The 21,279-nt window shown below is 41.4% G+C and overlaps 2 protein-coding genes across 2 annotated transcripts in view; both read right to left on the bottom strand.

Moving 5' to 3' along the window:
- Positions 1-6,767: 6,767 nt before the first annotated feature.
- The window catches only part of ATF6 (activating transcription factor 6), a 234,658-nt gene continuing 220,146 nt past the window's right edge, over positions 6,768-21,279 (bottom strand). The window contains exon 17 of the mRNA XM_055586677.1: positions 6,768-9,445. Within this exon, the coding sequence (XP_055442652.1) occupies positions 9,237-9,445 (209 nt within the window). The 3' untranslated portion in view covers positions 6,768-9,236. The remainder of the gene's footprint in view (positions 9,446-21,279) is intronic.
- LOC129656601 (proteasome activator complex subunit 3-like) overlaps positions 9,407-21,279 on the bottom strand; it is a 94,779-nt gene continuing 82,906 nt past the window's right edge. The window contains exon 3 of the mRNA XM_055587290.1: positions 9,407-9,445. The gene's annotated coding sequence lies outside the window, so the exon portion shown is untranslated. The remainder of the gene's footprint in view (positions 9,446-21,279) is intronic.

Genomic DNA, 21,279 nt, shown 5'->3' on the forward strand with positions numbered 1-21,279 from the left:
AGGAATTAGTTATTCACAGAAAATCCACTGGCATTGCTGGACTCTGCTTCTTAGCTATTGTCCCTCTTTCCTGAACATGCCTAGCAGCCGGGTTGCCTGTGATATGTGGCTTTGTTTCTGTCTCTACTTTGTCTCCTGTGACATCCTTTATGGCTTTAAAGGATGTGTGATAGTGTATTACAGTAAAAAGAATGTGACCTTAAAAGCAAGGTAGACATAATTTGGCCTTGGAGTACAGAATGAAGCAGGGCAAAGGCTAATAGAGTTTTGCCAAGAGAATGCACTGGTCATAGCAAACACCCTCATCCAACAACACAAGAGAAGACTCTACACATGGACATCACCAGATGGTCAACACCGAAATCAGATTGATTATATTTTTTTGCAGCCAAAGATGGAGAAGCTCTATACAGTCAGCAAAAAGAAGACTGGGAGCTGACTGTGGCTCAGATCATGAACTCCTTATTGCCAAATTCAGACTTAAATTGAAGGAAGTAGGGAAAACCACTAGACCATTCAGGTGTGACCTAAATCAAATCCCTTCTGATTATACAGTGGAAGTGAGAAATAGATTTAAGGGACTAGATCCGATAGACAGAGTGCTGATGAACTATGGATGGAGGTTTGTGACATTGTACAGGAGACAGGGATCAAGAAGATCCCCAAGAAAAATAAATGCAAAAAGGCAAAATGGCTGTCTGAGGAGGCCCTATAAATAGCTGAGAAAAGAAGAGAAGCGAAAAGCAAAGGAGAAAAGGAAAGCTATACCTATTTGAATGCAGAGTTCCAAAGAATAGCAAGGAGAGATAAGAAAGCCTTCCTCAGTGATCAATGCAAAGAAATAGAAGAAAACACTAGAATGGGAAAGACTAGAGATCTCTTCAAGGAAATTAGAGATACCGAGGGAACATTTCATGCAAAGATGAGCACATTAAAGTACAGAAATGGTATGGACCTAACAGAAGCAGAAGATATTAAGAAGAGGTGGCAAGAATACACAGAAGAGCTGTACAAAAAAGATCTTCACAACCCAGATTATCACGATGGTGTGATCACTCATCTAGAGCCAGACATCCTGGAATGTGAAGTCAAGTGGGCCTTAGGAAGCATCACTATGAACAAAACTAGTGGAGGTGATGGAAATCCAGATGAGCTATTTCAAATCCTAAAAGATGATGCTGTGAAAGTGCTGCACTCAATATGCCAGAAAATGTGGAAAACTCAGCAGGGACCACAGGACTAGAAAAGGTCAGTTTTCATTCCAATCCCAAACAAAGGCAATGCCAAAGAATGTTCAAACTACCACACAATTACACTCATCTCACATGCTAGTAATGCTCAAAATTCTCCAAGCCACGCTTCAACAGTACGTGAAACATGAACTTCCATGTTCAAGCTGGTTTTAGAAAAAGCAGAGGAACCCGAGATCAAATTGCCAACATCTGCTGGATCATCGCAAAAGCAAGAGAGTTCCAGAAAAACATCTACTTCTGCTTTGACTATGCCAAAGGCTTTGACTGTGTGGATCACCACAAACTGTGGAGAATTCTTAAAGAGATGGGATTACCAGACCACCTGACCTGCTTCTTGAGAAATCTGTATGCAGGTCAGGAAGCAACAGTTAGAATTGGATGTGGAAGGGCAGACTGGTTCCAAATAGGAAAAGGAGTACGTCAAGGCTGCATATTGTCACCCTGCTTATTTAACTTATATGCAGAGTACATCATGAGAAACGCTGGGCTGGAAGAAGCACAAGCTGGAATCAAGATTTCCAGGAGAAATATCAATAACTTCAGATATGCAGATGACACCACCCTTATGGCAGAAAGTGAAGAAGAACTAAAGAGCGTCTTGTTGAAAGTGAAAGAGAGAGTGAAAAAGTTGGCTTAAAGCTCAACATTCAGAAAACGAAGATCATGGCATCTGGTCCCATCACTTCATGGCAAATAGATGGGGAAACAGTGAGAGACTTTATTTTGGGGGGCTCCAAAATCACTGCAGATGGTGACTGCAGCCATGAAATTAAAAGATGCTTACTCCTTGGAAGAAAAGTTATGAGCAACATAGACAGGATATTAAAAAGCAGAGACATTACTTTGCCAAAAAAGGTTCGTCTAGTCAAGGCTATGGTTTTTCCAGTAGTCATGTATGGATGGGAGAGTTGGACTATAAAGAAAGCTGAGCACCAAAGAATTGATGCTTTTGAACTGTGGTGCTGGAGAAGACTCTTGAGTGTCCCTTGGACAGCAAGGAGATCCAACCAGTCCATCCTAAAGAAGATTAGTCCTGAATATTCATTGGAAGGATAGGTGCTGAAGCTGAAACTCCAATACTTTGGCCACTTGATGTGAAGAGCTGACTCTTTTGAAAAGATTCTGATGCTGGGAAAGATTGAAGGCAGGAGGAGAAGGAGACGACAGGATGAGGTGGTTGGATGGCATCACCAACTCAATGGACATGATTTTGAGTGAACTCTGGGAGTTGGTGATGGACAGGGAGGCCTGGCATGCTGAAGTCCCTGGAGTCGCAAAGAGTTGGACATGACTGAGTGACTGAACTGAATTGAGACATAATTTCAAATCCTAGCTCTGGCATGTGCTAGTTGTGAGTTCTTAGGCAAGTTCCTTAACTTTTTTGCCCATTTTTTCATCTGTGTCGTGGATAAACTACTTCATAAGGCTGCTGTCAAGTTTAGTGAACTAATGCTTACAAATGCTTAGCACAATCTCTACTACAAGTTAAGTCTTCTATACATATCAACCATCATCATGAAGTCAGCTAAGGGAAAAACTGTCTTCAGGCAATTGTGGAGATCACACCAGATGCGATGGAGTGAATGTGATGGAGTGAATAATACACTATAGATTTCCTATGGTTAGCAAAACATTGGAAGTGGTTTAAATTTCTAACAAAAAAGGACTAGTTTGGTAAATTGCAGAGTACGTGCTAGAAGCGCCCTCTATTTCAGGCACCCTGTATTGTGTAATCCAAATGTCCGCTGTGGTTAGCCTTTGAGACCCCAAAATTGGCTTGAACACTATCCCACATACAGTGGGAAGTCCAGGAGGGACAATTCCATAATGATTTGGTGGTGGAGTCCTGTGAGGGCAAGGGTATGGGCGGTGATATTTCCCCGTTCACTTCTGCTGCTTCATTGACTCTTCCGTTTATGAATTATCTTGCTTTACTGTCTGCAAGCTTTTCTTCTGCACCAGTCAGACCACATTACTTCCTATTTCCATTCTTTCACTCTGTCAAACAACATTGATTCAAAGGTGTGTGCGCAACAGGCTCACTGAATATTTGAGACAACGAAGAGGATTCAGATTTTAGCACATTGAGCAGTGTGAAGTCTTTTTGCCCTGCTGTGACCAGGGAATCTTCTCATGAATCCCTGAGAAGCTCCAGAATCCAGAGACCAAGTCCTGTAGCTTTTATTCTTCTGCTGCCCAGACCCCTATCCTCCAATGTGCGCTGACCTTCTCTGCAGAAGAGGGGATTTGAGGTCTTACTTTCCAAAGAAGCCTGATAAGGTACCTTAGGAAAGAAACGTAGTTTTGCCTCTGAGAGAACCCTGATGTGACTGTAATTTTTTATATTTGTGTACCTGGCCCCACAGGCTCCTTTAGGGCAGGTACCTATGCTCGATCTGTGCCTCAGGACGGGGAGCAATAGAGCAAATAAAAATCCATGCCCTGAGTTAAACTGCTTGGGTCCAAATACTGAGTCTGCTGCTTACTAGTTAGGTACCCACTGTAGGAAATGAGTTGTAGGGAGGATTGAGATAAGATAAAAGGTAGTGAACATAGGCAGTGTCTGAGGTATAGCCTGGGTCCTCACTAAATGCCACACTGACTGCTCCCAGATGGATTCTGTGCTGACAGTCTGCAGAGACCAGCTTCATGGACATGTCCTTCCAAGCTGAAGAGAGGTCTTTGGTGTGACTGAGTAACTTGGTTTCCTAATGTAGAATGTCAAAGGATGAATTTTTAGACAATTGTTTTTCCCCTTAGTAAGACTGTAGTTTAAATATTTGGATACAATAAAGGAAACTTTTACTTAACCAGGTTGGGAAGAAGAGTGGAAAAGAGCTCAATTGTTTCATCTAAACAGTAACAAGCCACGAAACCATGTCAGGCTTCCCTTCTCATTATTAATCACTTAACACTGCAGATTCATTTTGGGTCTTTTTTTTTTTTTTCTCTTTCTACATACAGCACAAAACCAAGCAGTTTAAAAATTCTTTATTTGAAGTTTAGACAAAGAACAAGTATTGCATCATAAAGACTTGCTTAAAAGCATATCATAGTCTGCTGTCATTGTTTCTTAATGTGTTGAAAACAAAACAAAAAATTTAAGGGAGAAAATGGTACATCTTTCCTCCACATTTTAACCCATTCTTAACTGAGCACCGATACAACCTTAGAAAGAAAGTCCTGGTGAAACGACATCTCTGATGCTCTCTCCTCGGGTTCTAATGGCTCCGCGGGAGAAGCACTATCGGTCTCAGACTAACCATACTGCCAGTGTGATGACAAGTGACGAGTATCTCTAAGGCCAGTAGTACAGAGCAGTTTCCATCTAAAGTTCTATTTCCCCACCATCTCTCATGAAGATGACTGACCTAGAAATGAGGGCTGAGTGTGAGTTAAAAGGGTCCAATATACATCTGTCGTGAAAGTCAGCCCACTAAACTGAGATGATCCTGCTGGGCAAGACGCCAAGCCTCCGGGTCTGCTTGTTGACTGATGGTCAGCAGCATCACTGGGGGCAAGCAGCAAGGCAGTGTGCTGTTTGCTGACCTTGGAAACGGTCAACTGTGTTTTATTTACTCCTTGGTTCCCCATTTAATATAATTAAAAGCCTTTTAATGTGCTAAGTCTCTAAGGCTTCAAGGTAGCAAACCACTATGTTGAGCATGGTGCCCACTGTTTGCCAGTGACTAGCCATGACCTGACTCACACACAGGACAAGTTTCCTGATCCAGATGCCTTTGTCATCTTCTTTTCATAAGTTCTGACAGAAAGCCTGACAGATATTAACACAGAGGTATTAGAATAAACTGCGAAAAGTCCTAGTCTTGTCCAAAATAAAATTTATTTTAAGTTTACTCATTAAAAATATAAGTTAACAGAACAGACTCTTTTTTCAGGTAAGAGAAAAGTGTTTGTTTGTTTTTTTGTTTTTTTTTTTAATGTGCATAGTTCCATCTGGACTCTGCCAACATTTTGGGTGGTAGTCCAATGTTCTATTTCCTAGAAAATTAAAAATTAATCTCAACCCCTAGGGGTGAGGGGAAATAGGAACTGCTCCCTTCCAAATATTATTAGGTGTAAGAATAAAAGTTTCTTACATTTCATTTTATCTCTTTAAGCTTTATTCTGCTTTTAAGGTAAAGTTATAATTAGCATTCATATTAGCAGCGAAGATCCTAATTTCTGTAAATTAAAATGACTCAAGACTAACAGAAGTAGCATTTGGCAAAGAATGAGGGGTCTATAGAGGGTCAAAAATGTCTATCAATTCTGGTATTAAGCAATCTTATTTGAGAAGTTAATTTGTATGAGAACAGCCAATAGGATAGTACGCAAGGTCTCATTTGAAGTTGAGTCCTATGACTCTGAAGCAAGAAGCTGAGTTGGCCCAGCAGTGTGCAGTGGAAAGAGGGCTTTCACGGTGGAAAACTTCCATGAGGTCAGACTGAAGGGGGCATGGACTCTAACTCTGGCTCTTCAGTAAAAGTGGTTGCTTCTAATAGTTGAAAGTGGAAGCTGCTTTGAAACTTGGCAATGTGTTAGAAAGTCAAATATAATTACAAGTTTTTCTCTGATTGTCAAGTGTCACCACCTGAGGTTAGTAAAATGGTGAAAATCAGAAACCAGTGCAAAAGCTGCCAAGAGCTCGCGCGCTCTCCAGCTCCATGACTCCAGACGCCGCAGCGGCAGGTCCTATCCGAGGGCCACCGCTGTGACTACTGGGGCTTCATTCCCGGGAGGCAGGTTCAAGCCAGGCAAGCTTAATCGGGACAGTGTCCCTTTAAAAATGCTAGAAAAATCAGTTTGAATCCCAAATTTCTTGTCTGTTTCTAAGTAGTGTTTATTCAGAACACTCAGGAATGACTCATGTAACATTGCTGCTTTCAAATACCTCTGTGTCTACTTCTTGCTAACAAGAGAAGGCAAAGAAATGCCAGCTTTGTTCTGAAGCCTGTAGTCTTTTTTTTTCTTTTTTTAAATTAGAAGATGCTCTGAGCTTTCGTAATCACAGCAAATTTCTTACTTGTGAAACGACAAACACTACCCAATAACATAAACTACAAGGATGGCAAGCAATATGTTTCTTTCAAGATGATCCTTTCACAAACCCTAACTTTAGAAAGAGGCATTTCACACTGTGGTCCTAATGGACCTGTGTCCCTGTTCCGCTGAGTGAGTTAACCCCCCGGGGAAGTAGCCCCTGACATCTGACTCAGTAGGTAGCACAAGGGAACATCTACTTCCATGAAGCCTTAAAAAGTCACAACCAGGTGGGAAAAACACCCAGAAGTCTTCACCATCACTTCCCACGAGAGTAGTACCACTGCCCCAAAGGGCACAGCCATCTAGGAACAGGTGGACTTGACCTCTCCGTGACCTTATCTAATATCCTCACAAATTTGCAAAATACCACTTAAAGACTTAATAAATTAAAAAATTAAATAAATATACACCCACACATCCGCCATAATTCCTGGTTGCCATCCCCAAAAGGCAATCTCACCACAACAATTAAGGGAAAAAACAGCTTAATTTATTCATCAGGCACAGCAACTTTCCATTTCCTAAAGGACCTTGAGCTAGCGTACAGGTATTAAAATAAAAATACCATTATGCCCAGGGATTAGCAGTAGCCTTGACAGCAGTTTAAAAAGTATATTTCTTTGCACTTGTCAGTTGCCTTTCACTCATTTCCTGAAACTGTACCCTGAGGAGAATCCTGTTCCCACCTCTCAAAAAGATCAACTGCAGAATAGGTCATGACAAGGAGCAGAAAGGTTGGTGAGTGAAAGCAGGCAAGGCTCCCAGACGGCTTTTTATGGCCACTTCACAGGTACTCTCAATCCACACTTATCCCACCTGAAAGGCATTCAGGGGATGCAACATGTAAGCCTTCAGTCTGGCCGCTTGGTAAAATGAGTGCAGGAAAAGCTGGGAATGAAGGGAAAAAGTAAAAGCGAGTGCTAAAACCAAGAACTCCACGTGATGGTTCGCTCTTGTGTGATTCAGTGCAAAGGGCAGGAAGGAAGCACCGTCCATAATCACTCCATGCACACTTTATGTGTATCCACCGTAATGACTACCTCAGTTCCAGGGGAAGACTGGCAGCTTGGGAATGACCATGTCGCCACTGACTATTGGCCATGGCAGCAGCCTCTTGTTTGGAATAATTCACAGGACAGAATGGAAAGGATCAGGACCGGGAGAAGACACTCCAGGAGAAGATGGCCTGTAGCCTAAAAGTCTTCTAGGTGCTACCTTCTCTTTCTTGGTGCCCAGTAGAAGGAAGAGTGGTCCCCTGGGAAGTGGCTCTTGTCTGAAATTGCCCAGGACAGCCAAATCAGAGTGGAGTGCTGCCCTGATTTAAAACAGTTTGTGCATACAGAAAAGGAGGCTACTGACACTTTCCAAACTCCAGATTCCCAGGGAACAGAGCCCCCTGCTTCCCCTCACAAGTTAAACTGATTTCCTCCAAAAGCATCTAACTGACTTAGAGAAGTATCACTGTCCAGACAGAAGTGCTGGTGCGTCTTCAGAAGTATTTAGGAACCATGCTCATTTCACAGGCAGAAAACTAACTGGCTAGATATAAATCCTTGAGGAGTTGATATATTTTCTCTGTTCTTTTCTTGCAGGGAGGAAGAGACTGATACAGTGTGGAATGGAAGAGAAGAAATCTGACCAAAGCAAGTCAATTAGGATAAGAAGCGGTGTTTGCAGAATGCATTCTACTGAGAAATTGAAAAGTTTCAGAGGAGGAGAGGGTCAAAGACCCATTTTTGAAGCTAAAGGTAGAAATCACAGAGGAGAAGAAAGTAAAGTACAAGTGAACAAAGTACGATATTTTTCTGTTTTGTTTTTAATAATGGGAGGACAAAAGAATTAAATTCCTTCACTGCCTTTTCACTGCAGAACTGATAATTACTGTCTTATTATGGGACGCACTCCACCAGTAGGAATCTAATTTGCCTGTCTGCATAGTCTTAAAGGAGTAAATACCTGTCAATTCTCAAAAGAAAAAACTCATGTTTGTTTAAATCTAAAGTCACCTACATGCTCCTTACTTGAACTGGGTCATATTAATAGAAGGTGTGTAGTGTGTGGAGATTCACAATAAAGTGAAGAACTTGTTCTGTGGTCTCTGAGGATCTGAATCAGATAAGCAAAGACATAAATACTTAGGTGTGCTAACTCTTAGTGGGCCATGGTCCTCAGAAGAAATGGCTTTAATTAAACTGCAGTCTCATCAAACTTTCAGTGTTCTAATACATGTATTAATGGAGCTATCTCCTCTTTCAAAAAGACCCCCACCACCGTCTCTTCCATTTTATTCTCTCGAATTCACTACCCTCCCCCGCAATACAGTTGGTTCTCGTGCCGTTTCAGGTGTGAACCACAAATCCCAAGATAAACTTTGCCACTGGAGGGTTTTCCCTTTTACCTAACACTCCAAAGGGCTTGCCTCTCTTGGGGATGCTTTTGGCCCTGCTGGTTCTGGCATCTGCTTTCCAATACGCACACATCCACAATTGGTTTGCATTAAGCTGATGAAAGATCTAATCAGTGGAAACATCTGTGTGCTGTTAAATGAACGTACGGTACCTATAAGTGAAACGGCAGAGAGGGGAAGCGGGTCTTATTTGAAAGAATATGACTATTTAAACACAAAACAAATACAGAGGGAAAAGTAATTTAGAAAAGTACAGGGAAAATAAAAATCTACACCAGGCAGCGGTGAAGAATGCAGGGCTACCTGTGCCCCCGGAGAACTGCTGCTTGCCTTGTGTCTGAGCTTCAGTGTTCTTCAAGTGGATAGGCAGATGGTGAGAAATAGAGCAGCTTCGTTTTTTCCTCTTCTCTCTCTGGAATTCTATTATGAGGCAGTTCTCTGCTTGCCACCGAGGCAAAAAGAAACATTTCTCTCACCACTCACCAGTCTGGCAGGGTACCATTCTCATTCTCCAATGTAGCCCCAGGGCACTACTGTAAGGACTCAGGGATGGTGCTGACCACACGGGCTGCCTCTGGGGCTGCTGGAGGGGAACCAAAGAAGGTGTTGGTTTGATTCCTCTGCTGATCCCGGAGGTAAGGAGGCACTGACGAGCTTTTGATGTGGAGGATTCTGGTGTCCATCACCTGACAGTCAATCTGCATCATCACTTCGTAATCTTGCCCGTTGATCACATTCTCTGCAGAGAGGAATACACACAAGGAATAAATATTCAACAGAAGGTGAAATTCCGCTATAAGCTTCAATCCCAGGAAGACATCATGAGCTCCAAGGTGTGAACTGTCAACACGCTTTCAAGGGTACAGAGAGAATTCATCAGTCACTAATCAGAGCTACAGTGCCGGGATGGGCTGTCCTCTCCTCAATTCTGGTTTCCAAACAACCTTCACTGGCTCAGGAGGCGCTGGAGGCACTGTCAGAATGAATACCGCGGGTCACCTATTCACAGACATTGTATGTCTTGTATGCTTTCCATGCAGTGTATCACCACGACTGCAGCAACTGGAACAGCAGGAGATTTCAGATGCAGAGGGTGGGGAGTGGGTGCAGGGGGGAAGAATACTTAAGTCCTCTCCTTCCCTTTCAACAGTGGGAAGGAGTAATTTGTCAAATGGACCACCATATCATGTGAATCGTAAGGAGGCCTTGGCCAAGACTGCTTGGTTCCTGTGTATCAGTAATATTTCTAATTTCATTAAGATATTCCCAACTATGCATTTAAGGGTTAGAAATTAGGAACATAAAAATACAGTGAAGGCTATAATAATTTATTCCCTGATTTGAAATTCCGGGTGGTTTTTTCCAACTTGTAGTCAATGAAACTCGGCACAAAACTGATGGAAGAATTATAAATAGATAACAAGTCCAGCTTTCAAGTCCAGCTGAACAGTCACAGCAATACAGTCAGAGGATGTGTGAACGTGGAAGAAGGCTGGAGAGTCAACGTGGCATCTCAGTTTGCAATTTCAACCATGAATCCAGAGCTGGGTGTGGGGATCAGGAAGAATGCTGGCGAAGGCCTAGTCCTACACTGCCTTTTCATGAAGATGATACACAGCCAAACAGTGATTTTTAAATTAAACATTTGGCTTCTCTAGGACAAAGAACTGAATTTAAAAGTAGAATTCTTTCTATTCCATTATCTTTTTATTTATTTTCTACTACTACACCATGTATGCCAAGTATTATAAATCCAGAGGAAGAAAATCCAAAGCTTGACATTTGATCCTCAGATTCCATTATGTTTGGGAAAACTGAACTATGGAGTTTGTCACTTATGAGGCAGGAAAAGATTTACAGAGATCACCTAATCCGGGGTGTCTTAAAACAGGGTCTAATGCAAAGACCTCAGAGTCCATAAGTTCCCTGAAATTACATGCAAAGTTTTATTTGTGTGAGCATTTTTCTGGAGAGGGGGGTTACATCAGATACTTAATGAGGTCTATCGCCTCTTAAAGGTTAAAAACTATTAAATCTAATAAGCTATCAACTTCAAGTGCCTTGAGCAGATCATATTTTTAAAGCTAATGGAAGACATCATTCTTCCACTTTTATTGGCTGATTATTTCAACTTCTAAAATAGTCTCCACTTGATGGTGAATTTCCCACTACAAGTCTTATAAGTCTCTTTGATTACAGTTAAAGCTAATTTCCTTCTTTCCCAGCCTTACTAGTGATGAAGAGCAGTCAGTTGCTGCTGGATATTAACTAACCCTACTTATTTTTAAAGACCATTGCTATGGAATTTTAACTCCAATTTTACAACTCCTGCTACTCTGTAATGGCTATCAAATCATTTACTTATCTTTAGAGAATTAAATCTGATTGCCTGTAAGCTAGCCAACGTTTCCCTATCCAGGTGTTTTCTTTTCTAAAAAGTAGGCAATGGAAGAAAGACAAGCTGCTAACGTATTTGGAGTTATTACATTCAGAACATGTGATACGGTTCAGATTCCAAGGTACCACACTAGTCATTTCCTTTTGGAACCATGGTCCCTCTCTTTTAGAAAAACTGAAAGATTGTATGTGTGTGTGCATGCACACACACACACACACACACACACACACAGATGACCGAATAATGAAAAACACATGTATAAGAGACATAATATACATTACTAATTTTTACTACTTTCCTGAATTGACTCAAAATCCAGATGACAGTATAAGATCAAAACTAGGTTCTCTCATATAGTCCATACCACCTGCAGAAGTCATCAGAGCCCATGTGCCTGCTATGCTTTAAATTGATAACTGGAGTTCTTTAATATCTTAAATATTGGGAAGAGATGAAAAACCTGGTGATATGAGCTCAGATGCTTGGGGGAAAACTAAAGCTGTGTCATGATTCCAAAAACCTGGGAGTCCCTCGCCATGGCTGAAATGGCATCATTATTTTAAGCCCAACCAGGAGGCTCAGGCTAGCTATGGTTCAGGAGGCTTTAAAATGGACTCTGTTCTTCACTCCTTTCTGAACTTTGAGGCCAAGGAAGTGACCAGCAATACTAGAAGAAGACTCTACCAGATAGGATATGAGTGTCTTAAACCAAATTTAGGAAGCCCTTCTAAACGACAAACTGATAATTTAGGGTTTAAAGTGACATACCATTAGGACTCCCAAGTTACCCACAACCTCTAAAAAAATGAGTGGCTCTAGCAATTTCTTTTCTTGGGTCCACTCTGTGGGACCCTATAAAAGAGTCCTTTGGGGGTTTCAGTACTGACCCCCTTGCATAATGAGTGGGTGCTGGGAGCCGGCATATTGCATATTGAGTGAGGATCTGGAATAGCTCAACTGGAATTCTATCACTGCCGGGAGCCAGCGTGAGGCACTCCGCCCATGACAAAGGTCATGAGGAAGGAGGCTCGGCATACGCAAAGGCGGGATCGAGCCTCAGGAGTCCCCCTGGAAATTCTCGAGCATCTACCCCCAAAACCAGAGTCTGCCTACTTTCTGCTTTGTGCTTTCACCTACACCTCTGACTTTACGGGGGGCTGTCCCCCACTACCTCTCTCTGAAAAGAGAGTTAGCTTACAGCTCCAGTTAATAATTCCTGGATGTGACAGTGTTTCAACCTACAAACTCCTTTGGAAATCCTCTAGCCTGCCTGAATGGGTTTTTCCGGCCACATGTGATTGTTCAGAGCCTCCCAACTGTGAGAGGCAGGAGGTGTTCTAAACTGCCTAAACACAGATTCCTTTGAGTAGTTAAGAGATTGATTAGAAATTGTATTGGTGAAGGGTTTTTCACTTGTTGGGCCAATGTTTGCTGCTAAGTCTCCATACTCCTTACCTACTGTGTCTTTGGCAGTGTATTGATTGATATAATGGGTGTATAGAAATGTAAAATGCAGCTTTGTCCAATGCTTTTTGGAAGGCTGGTGCCTGACTTTGGAATAATCACCTTTAGAGAAAAATAAGTTTCTTAAAATGTTAACAGGCCTCCGGGCCAGAAGATGATGTCAATCACCTGAACTTTTGCATATGATAAGTTTGAAAGCCTGGCTTAGATTAGAACCAGGAACTGCTGTCCTTGCATGACTCCACCCCTTCCCCCATTATCCTCTATGCATACCTTAAGGTATAAAAACTACTTTGGAAAATAAAGTGCGGGCCTTGTTCACTGAAACTTGGTCTCCCCATGTCACTCTCTCTCCCAAATTCCAGCTGAGTGTCCATCTGGAGCGCGGATGTCCTCTGCGACCATTTATTTGCCTGGGCTTCTAAGACCCACTCGAGAAGGTGTCTAAGGTGGGGCACCTTCCGCTATTCGAGAGGGCGCCTGCGGCCTCCGTGGTCAGAGCTAACCTGGTGTCACGGGTTATATTGATTTTCCGCGTAAACCAAGCCACTCAGCTTCTTTTCTCCACTGAATTTTCCTACTGAGCTATCCTTATTTCAGCCGCTTTTCTCCACTGAATTTCCTCACTGAGCTATCCTTATTCTATTACTCTTTGTATCCTTAATTAAAGTGTAATTAAGCAGTTGTTCCCTGACCCTCGCCTAGCCGTCTCTCCTTCGAATACCCTGGATCAGCTGGGGCTGGTCCCCGGCAAGTGGGGTAGTCTCAACATTACTGCTGCTGCTAAGTCACTTCCGTCGTGTCCGACTCTGTGCGACCCCTGAGACGGCAGCCCACCAGGCTCCCCCGTCTGTGGGATTCTCCAGGCAAGAACACTGGAGTGGGTTGCCATTTCCTTCTCCAATGCATGAAAGTGAAAAGTGAAAGTGAAGTCGCTCAGTCGTGTCTGACTCTGAGCGACCCCATAGACTGCAGCCTACCAGGCTCTTCCGTCCATGGGAGTTTCCAGGCAAGAGTACTGGAGTGGGGTGCCATTGCCTTCTCCCAACATTACTGATGAGGTTCTAATTATTTTAACTAAAGGAGAACAGAACGGGAAACAGCTTATGATAACTTGCGGTCTGCTAGGCCCTTGCCCTGTGCTGTCAGGCACACAGTCTGCTTCCAGGAGCAACAGAGAGACTCTGAAACTCTGAAATTTGCACCTCACTGTGAATAATACAAGGGGTCTACAGGTGGTGCAATGGTAAAAAGAATATGCCTGCCAATGCAAGAGATGCAAGAGACGTGGGTTCGATCCCTGGGTTGGGAAGATGCCCTGGAGAAGGGAAAGGCTACCCACTCCAGTACTCCAGTATTCTGGCCTGGAGAATTCCATGGACTGTATATATAGTCCATGGGGTCGCAAAGAGTCAGACATGACTGAGTGACTTTCACTTCACACTTCCAGTATTCTTGCCTGGAGAATTCTATGGATGGAGGACCCTGGTGGGCTACAGTCCATGGGGTCACAAAGAGCTGGACATGACTAAGCACGCATGCATGTGAATAATATGCACCAGAGTAGGCTCTAACCGGAGAGATGAGACCTGAAGTTTCTGGTGGCTCAGGGAAAAGGGAGAGGAAGAGCCTCTGAAGGAAAATCCAGACAGGATGTGAGAGGCTGAGGACGGACTGCACTCTCTCATTAAGGGCCAGGCTTCCATTATGAAGGGGCAGCACCCCCAGAATAAGAGAAAACATCACAGCTCATGGGCTTTCTGACAAGAGGGAACAAGGTAAATACTGGATTAGGGAGTTGTTAGAGTTGAGTTATGTGAAAAGATTGCTAAAACATTTTTTGTGTACTTAATGACAGAAGACAGTGACTACTGGGGAAAACAGAACTAAAAGGAACAGTGTGGAGCACAGACGGTAAGGGCTCACTCTCCCTCTTGCTCTGGCAAGCGCGTTTTTGGGTGCTGCACAGTGATGTAACTGATCTTACGTGCTGGGCCTTCTGGAGTAAACACAATGAGAAGAAACATTGACCCGAGTCAGGAAAAAGGTACAAAATACGAATACTTCACGTTCGAAATTAATCAGGCAAATAAAAAGGAAGAGGTGATTGACGTGAAACATGAGCATCAGAAAGTGATTCTGAATGCCCAGAAGGACTGGGAAAGCATGAAAAAAAGCGCCTGGAGAGTGGCGGTGGAAAAACTCTAGGCACTATGAAATTCTGAACGCCTGTAAACACACAGTAACTGAATTAAGAATGGCCTGCCAAGGGGCTGTTAGCTGGGAGATGACTAACACATACATCAGAACCTTGACCGTAAACAGAATTCAAATACCTCAGAATTTTACAGAAAGCTTAATTTAAAAGCAAAACAAAACAAGACTTCACCAGTGCTTTGCAAAGAAGTTATGTGTGAGAAAACAGATTTCTGTTCAGAATCAGACACTAATCAGGCTAGGCTGGTGACGGGCAGTAGGCTGTCCGTATCTGTGCCTGAATTCTGCGGGGTGTGGGGGGACATGCATGGTAAATAAAAATCCCCCCTTCCACGGATCACAAGACATAACTTCATCCAAAACAAACAAACTGAAAAATGAGGAAAGAAACCCAAATGGGTAAGAAAGTGGAGACAAAGGGAATGGAAGGTGGGAACAGAATGAACAATAAAGTGGTAAAATATCATGTATGTGCTGGTTGTGACCATCCCAGTGCGCCATGCATTGGAAAAAAGTTAAAAAGCTCTTTCTACTCTTCTACCCCAATTCTCCATTCAACTTCTTTTTTAAAAAATTAATTTAATTGTAGGATAATTACTTTACAATATTGTGATGGTTTTTGCCATACATCAGTATGAATCAGCCATAGGTATACATATGCCCCCTCTATCCTGAAGCCCCCCTCCCATCTCCCTCCCCACTCTAAACCTCCAGGATGTCACACAGCACCGGCTTTGGATGCCCTGCCTCATACATCAAACCCACACTGGTTATCTATTTCATATATGGTAGTGTATATGTTTCAATGTTATTCCTGTTTCAAGAACTTCTTCTGAGACCCTTCTATGAAAATTCCAATATTGACCTTTTCCTTATAACCAATATATAAATGTTCTATGTCACTGAATATGTTAAAATACTGACAGAAAAGAGGTTTGGCTCTTTTTAAAAAATGTCTGGCATTTTTGAAGGTAGCAGGTAAGGGATCACTGGTGGAGCTAGAACCTTTCCCTCATCAGCGGGGAAGAAGACTGAGTGAATAGCTAAGAGTCACTGCGGATGGGCTTCCCAGGTGACGCTGGTGGTAAAGAAGCCACCCGCCAACGCAGGAGACATTGAGAGACGCAGGTTTGATCTCTGGGTCGGGAAGATCCCCTGGAGGAGGGCATGGCAACCCACTCCATTTTTCTTGTCTGGAGAATCCCCATGGACAGAGGAGCCTGAAGGACTACAGTCCATGGGGTCGCAGAGTTGGACACAACTGAAGTGACTTAGCAGGCAGGCATACTGCAGATGGAAACACAAAATACACTTCCACCTTGACTCTTTCCAGAGACATAAGGAAAAACACCTGCAGGAGCAAAGAGAGCCCAGTAACTACTATTGTCTGCCCTTTGCTGTTTCTCCGACAGTGGAGAGACTTCAGGCTGAGTGTCCAAGGGCAGGGAGGGACAGTGGGAGGGGCTTTATACATTTAACTATAAGACAAACCAGAATTTGTTAAACTTTTTAAAAATACATGTGTACTTACTTATTTTTTATTGAAGTATAGTTGATTTGCTCTATTACATAAATTTCCATTATATTCCATTTAAAGTTATTATAAAATATTGGCTATATTCTCTATGCTTGTAGCTTATTTTATACATAGTGGTTTCTACTTCTTTATTCCCTCCCTTTACCTTGTTTCTCCCCACTGGAAACCAGTGCTTTGTTCTCCATATCTGGTAGTCTGTTTCTGTTTTATTATATTCAGTCATTTTATTTTTTAGATTCCACAGATAAGTGATAACATACAGTATTTGTCTTTCTCTGTCTGATTTATTTCACTAAGTCTAAAAAGGTCTGTCTAGTCAAGGCTATAGTTTTTCCAGTGGTCATGTAAGGATGCGAGAGTTGGACTGTGAAGAAAGCTGAGCGCCGAAGAATTGATGCTTTTGAACTCTGGTGCTGGAGAAGACTCTTGAGAGTCCCTTGGACTGCAAGGAGATCCAACCAGTCCATTCTGAAGGAGATCAGCCCTGGGTTTTCTTTGGAAGGACTGATGCTAAAGCTGAAACTCCAGTACTTTGGCCACCTCATGTGAAGAGTTGACTCATGGGAAAAGACCCTGATGCTGGGAAGGACTGGGGGCAGGAGGAGAAGGGGACGACAGAGGATGAGATGGCTGGATGGCATCACTGACTTGATGGACATGAGTGTGGGTTAACTCCGGGAGTTGTTGATGGACGGGGAGGCCTGGCATGGTGCGATTCATGGGGTCACAGAGTCGGACATGACTGAGCAACTGAACTGAACTGAACTGAACTGAATACTCTTCAGGTCCATCCATGTTGTTGCAAATGGCAACACTTCATTCTTTTTTATGGCTGAGTAGTATTCTGTTGCAGCTATATACACCACATTTTCTTTATGCACTCATCTACTGATGGACACCTAGATTGCCTTCATTACTTGACTACTGTAAATAATGCTCTCATGAACACTGAGGTGCATGTGTTCTTTTGAATTAATGTTTCCATTTTCTTCAGATATATACTCAGAAGGGGAGTTGCTAGATCATATGGTAGTTTTATTTTTAGTTTCTTGAGGACACTCCATATAGTTTTCCATAGTGGCTGCACCAATTTACATTCCCGCCAACAGTGTACAAGGGTTCGCTTTTCTCCACGTCCTCTCCAGCATTTGTTATCTGTGGTCTTTTTGATGACAACCATTTTGATAGGTGTGAGGTGATAGCTCATTGAGGTCTTGATTTGCATTTCTCTAATAATCAGTGATGCTGAGCATTTTTTTTCATGTGCTTCCTGGGCATCTGTATGTCTTCTTTGGAAAAATGTCTATTCAGGTCCTCTGCATTTTTTTATTTGGGTTGTTTGCTTTTTCAACATTGAATTGTTATGAGCTGTTTATATATATTTTGGATATTAAACCCTTACTGGTCATATCACTGCAAATATTTTCTCCCATTCTCCTGTTTTCTCCCAAAATGGTTGTCTTCATTTTGTTGGTGGTTTCCTTTGTTATGCAAAAGCTTTTAAGTTTAATTAGGTCCCATTTATTTACTTCTGCTTTTATTTCCTTTGCTTTAGGAGACAGATCCTAAAAAATAGTGCTACAATTTTTGTAAAAAAGTGTTCTGCCTATGTTTTCTTCTAGGAGTTTTTATGGTTTCCAGTCTTACATTTAGGTTTTTAATCTATTTCAAGTTTATTTTTATATACAGTACTACAGAATGTTCTCCTTTAATTCTTTTACATGTAACTGTGTAGTTTTCTCAGCACCACTTAATGAAGACACTGTCTTTTCTCCATTGTATATTCTTGCCTCTCTTGCCATAGATTAATTGGACATAAATGTGCGGATTTGTTTCTGGGCTCTCTATTCTGTCCCACTGATCTATGTATCTGTATACAGAACCATACTGTTTTGATGACTGTAGCTTTGTAGTATAGTCTGAAGTCAGGAAGTGTGATGCCTCCAACTTTGTTCTGTCTTCTCAAGTTGCTTTGACTATTTGAGGTCTTTGGTGGTCCCACGTAAAATTTTTAGAATTGATTGCTCTAGTCTTGTGAAAAATGTCATAGCTGTTTTGATAGGCAGTACAATAAATCTGTAGATTGCTTTGGATAGTATGGTCATTTTAACAAGATTAATTCTTCCAATTCATGAACATTGAATGTCTTTACATTTATCTATACTGTCTTCAATTTCCTTCATCAATAACTTATAGTTTTCACAGTACAGGTCTTTTAATGTCCTTGGTTTAAATTTGTTGCTAGGTATTTTATTCTTTTTGATGCCAATGTAGATAGGACTGTTTTCTTGAATTCTCCTTCTGATAGTTCATTATTGGTATATAGGGAAACAAAATATTTCTTTAATTAATCTTGTATCCTGTAACTGACTGAACTCATTTATTAGTTTTTGGGTGAGATTTCAGGGCTTTCTACATACAGTGTCATGTCACAGTAGTGACAGTTTTACTTCTTCCCATCCAATTTGTATGCCTTTTATTTCTTGTCTGATGAATATGGCTAGAACTTCCAACACCGTGTTAAACAGAAGTGGTGAGAGTTGGCATCCTTACCTTATTCCTGAGTTTACAGGAAAAACTTTCAGCTTTTCTTGTTGAATATATTAACTGTGGGTTTGTCATAAATGGCCTTTATTATGTTTAGATATGTTCCCACTATATTCACTGTGATGAGAGTTTTTATCATGAATGGATATTGAATTTTGTCAAATGCTTCTGCATCTGTTAAGACAATCATGTGATTTTTAGTCTTCATTTTGTTAATGTGATGTACCACATTAATTGATTTGCAGATAATGAGCCATCCTTCCATCCCTGGAATAAATCCCACTTGATCATGGTATATGATCCTTTTTACATATTATTGAATTTGGTTTGCTAATCCTTTGTTGTAGATTTTTGCATTTATAGTCATCAGAAATATTGGCCTGTGCTTTTCTTTTTTCATAGTATCTTTCTCTGATTTTGGTATCAGGGTAATGGCAGCCTCGCAGAATGAATTTGGATGTGCTCTCTCCTCTTCAGTTTTTCAGAATAGTTTGAGAAGGAAAGGCATGAATAAAATATGTTAAATATTATATGATTGTTATATTTCTGAACAATGGGGAGACAGATGAGAAAGAACTTATCTAGTTAGAAGATCTATAATAATTTAATTTTAAAAATGTATGGGCCTACAATAATGTCTATAAAACCCACCAATCCTTAAGGAAGACATGAAGTGGTCATGATGATTGAAGGAAACTACACTTACTGTTTTATATTTAAATATAAAGCTTTTTTACATGTTTTTTTCCTCTTTTTTATTATTTATTTTTAAATTTATTTACTTATTTTTTAATATAAATTTATTTATTTTAATTGGAGGCTAATTACTTTACAATATTGTATTGGTTTTTATATATACTAAATTTCCAGGAATAAACTACTGAGTAATTTGTTTAATAACATTTAGTGGTTTGGTTTGCCAGACACTGTTCATCTAATACTCAAAGCAACCTCCTAATTCAGGCATTATTATTCCCATTTTATAGATGAGAAAACTGGAGCATAAAAATGTCATGCAACTAGCAATACAACAAGGAAATGGCAGAGCAGGAAGTTCAAACATAGAGTGTCTTTAGAATACATTCTTACAAACCACTCCACTATGTTGGGAATATTATTATTTTTTAACTGAGATTTGTTTATCATCATTTCAGGAAATCACATCCCCAATGGCAAGTATACCCTTAGTATCTGGGTCACTGTCAGGAAACGCTAGTATCAGTTTGCATTTGTAGCTGTTGCATTCCCAGTCATAGTATGTACTGATTCAAGCACGTGACTTGTTCACTGTGTATTCTAATGCAATATAAGCATTATATTTATAATGCTTGAACATTATATATATTTATCCATTCAACAAATATTTACTGAATTCCTACCATGTGCCAGGCACTGAGGATACAGAAGTGAACAAAACAGAAAAAAAAAAAATCTTATTCTCATAGAGTTTAACCCTTATAAAAGAAAAGTGAGGGTGGAGACCGAAAATAAATAAGTATACAGAATGTTGAATAAGTGGTATGGGCAAAAACAAAGCACCGAAGGCGGTTAGGGAGTGAGGGTGGCGGTGTGAGGAGTGGCTTGCAGTTTAGATGTGGTGCCCGGTGGAGGCTTCACTGAGAGGGTGACTTCTGCATAAGGACCTCAGGAGGTGAGGAGTGAGCCATGCAGCTATCAAGGGAGAAGTCGAGCACATACACGTCTGAGATTCCATGACATGTTAGTGGAGAGAACAGGCAAGCAGTAGGAAATAGGGGTGAGGACTGACTGGCAGGAGAAAACAGGGTTAGAACTGTAGTTTTGGAGTTTATTTGTAGACAAGACAGATGGAGTCCTGAAACCAAATGGTACTCTTGGGGAAAAAATGATGGGAACATGTGTGTTAAAAAGGATGGGCATGAACCCAGAGAATGGGAGAAAATAATTCCTTCATTTGCAAATAATCTCCAAAATATAAAAACAGCCCATGCAGCTCAATAAAAAAAAACACACAACCTAATCAAAAAAGAGCTGGAAGATCTAAATAGACATTTCTCCCAAGATGCACTGATGGCTACAAGGCACATGAAAAGACGCCCCAACGTCACCTACTATTGGGGAAATACAAGCCAAAACCACAATGAGGTGTCACCTCGCACCAGAGTGGCCATCACCAAATAATCTGCAAACAGTGAATGCTAGAGAGAGTGTGCAGAAAAGGGAATCATCCTACAATATTGGTGGGAATGTAAATTGGTATAACCACTATGGAGGACAGTATGCAGGTTCCTTTTCATCCCAATCCCAAAGAAAGGCAATGCCAAAGAATGTTCAAACTACCACACAATTATACTCTTCTCACAGGCTAGCAAAGTAATGTTCAACATTCTCCAAGCTAGGCTTCAACAGTGTGTGAACTGAGAACTTCCAG

Source organism: Bubalus kerabau, chromosome 6 (assembly GCF_029407905.1).
Source record: "Bubalus kerabau isolate K-KA32 ecotype Philippines breed swamp buffalo chromosome 6, PCC_UOA_SB_1v2, whole genome shotgun sequence".
NCBI classification, from domain to species: domain Eukaryota; kingdom Metazoa; phylum Chordata; class Mammalia; order Artiodactyla; family Bovidae; genus Bubalus; species Bubalus kerabau.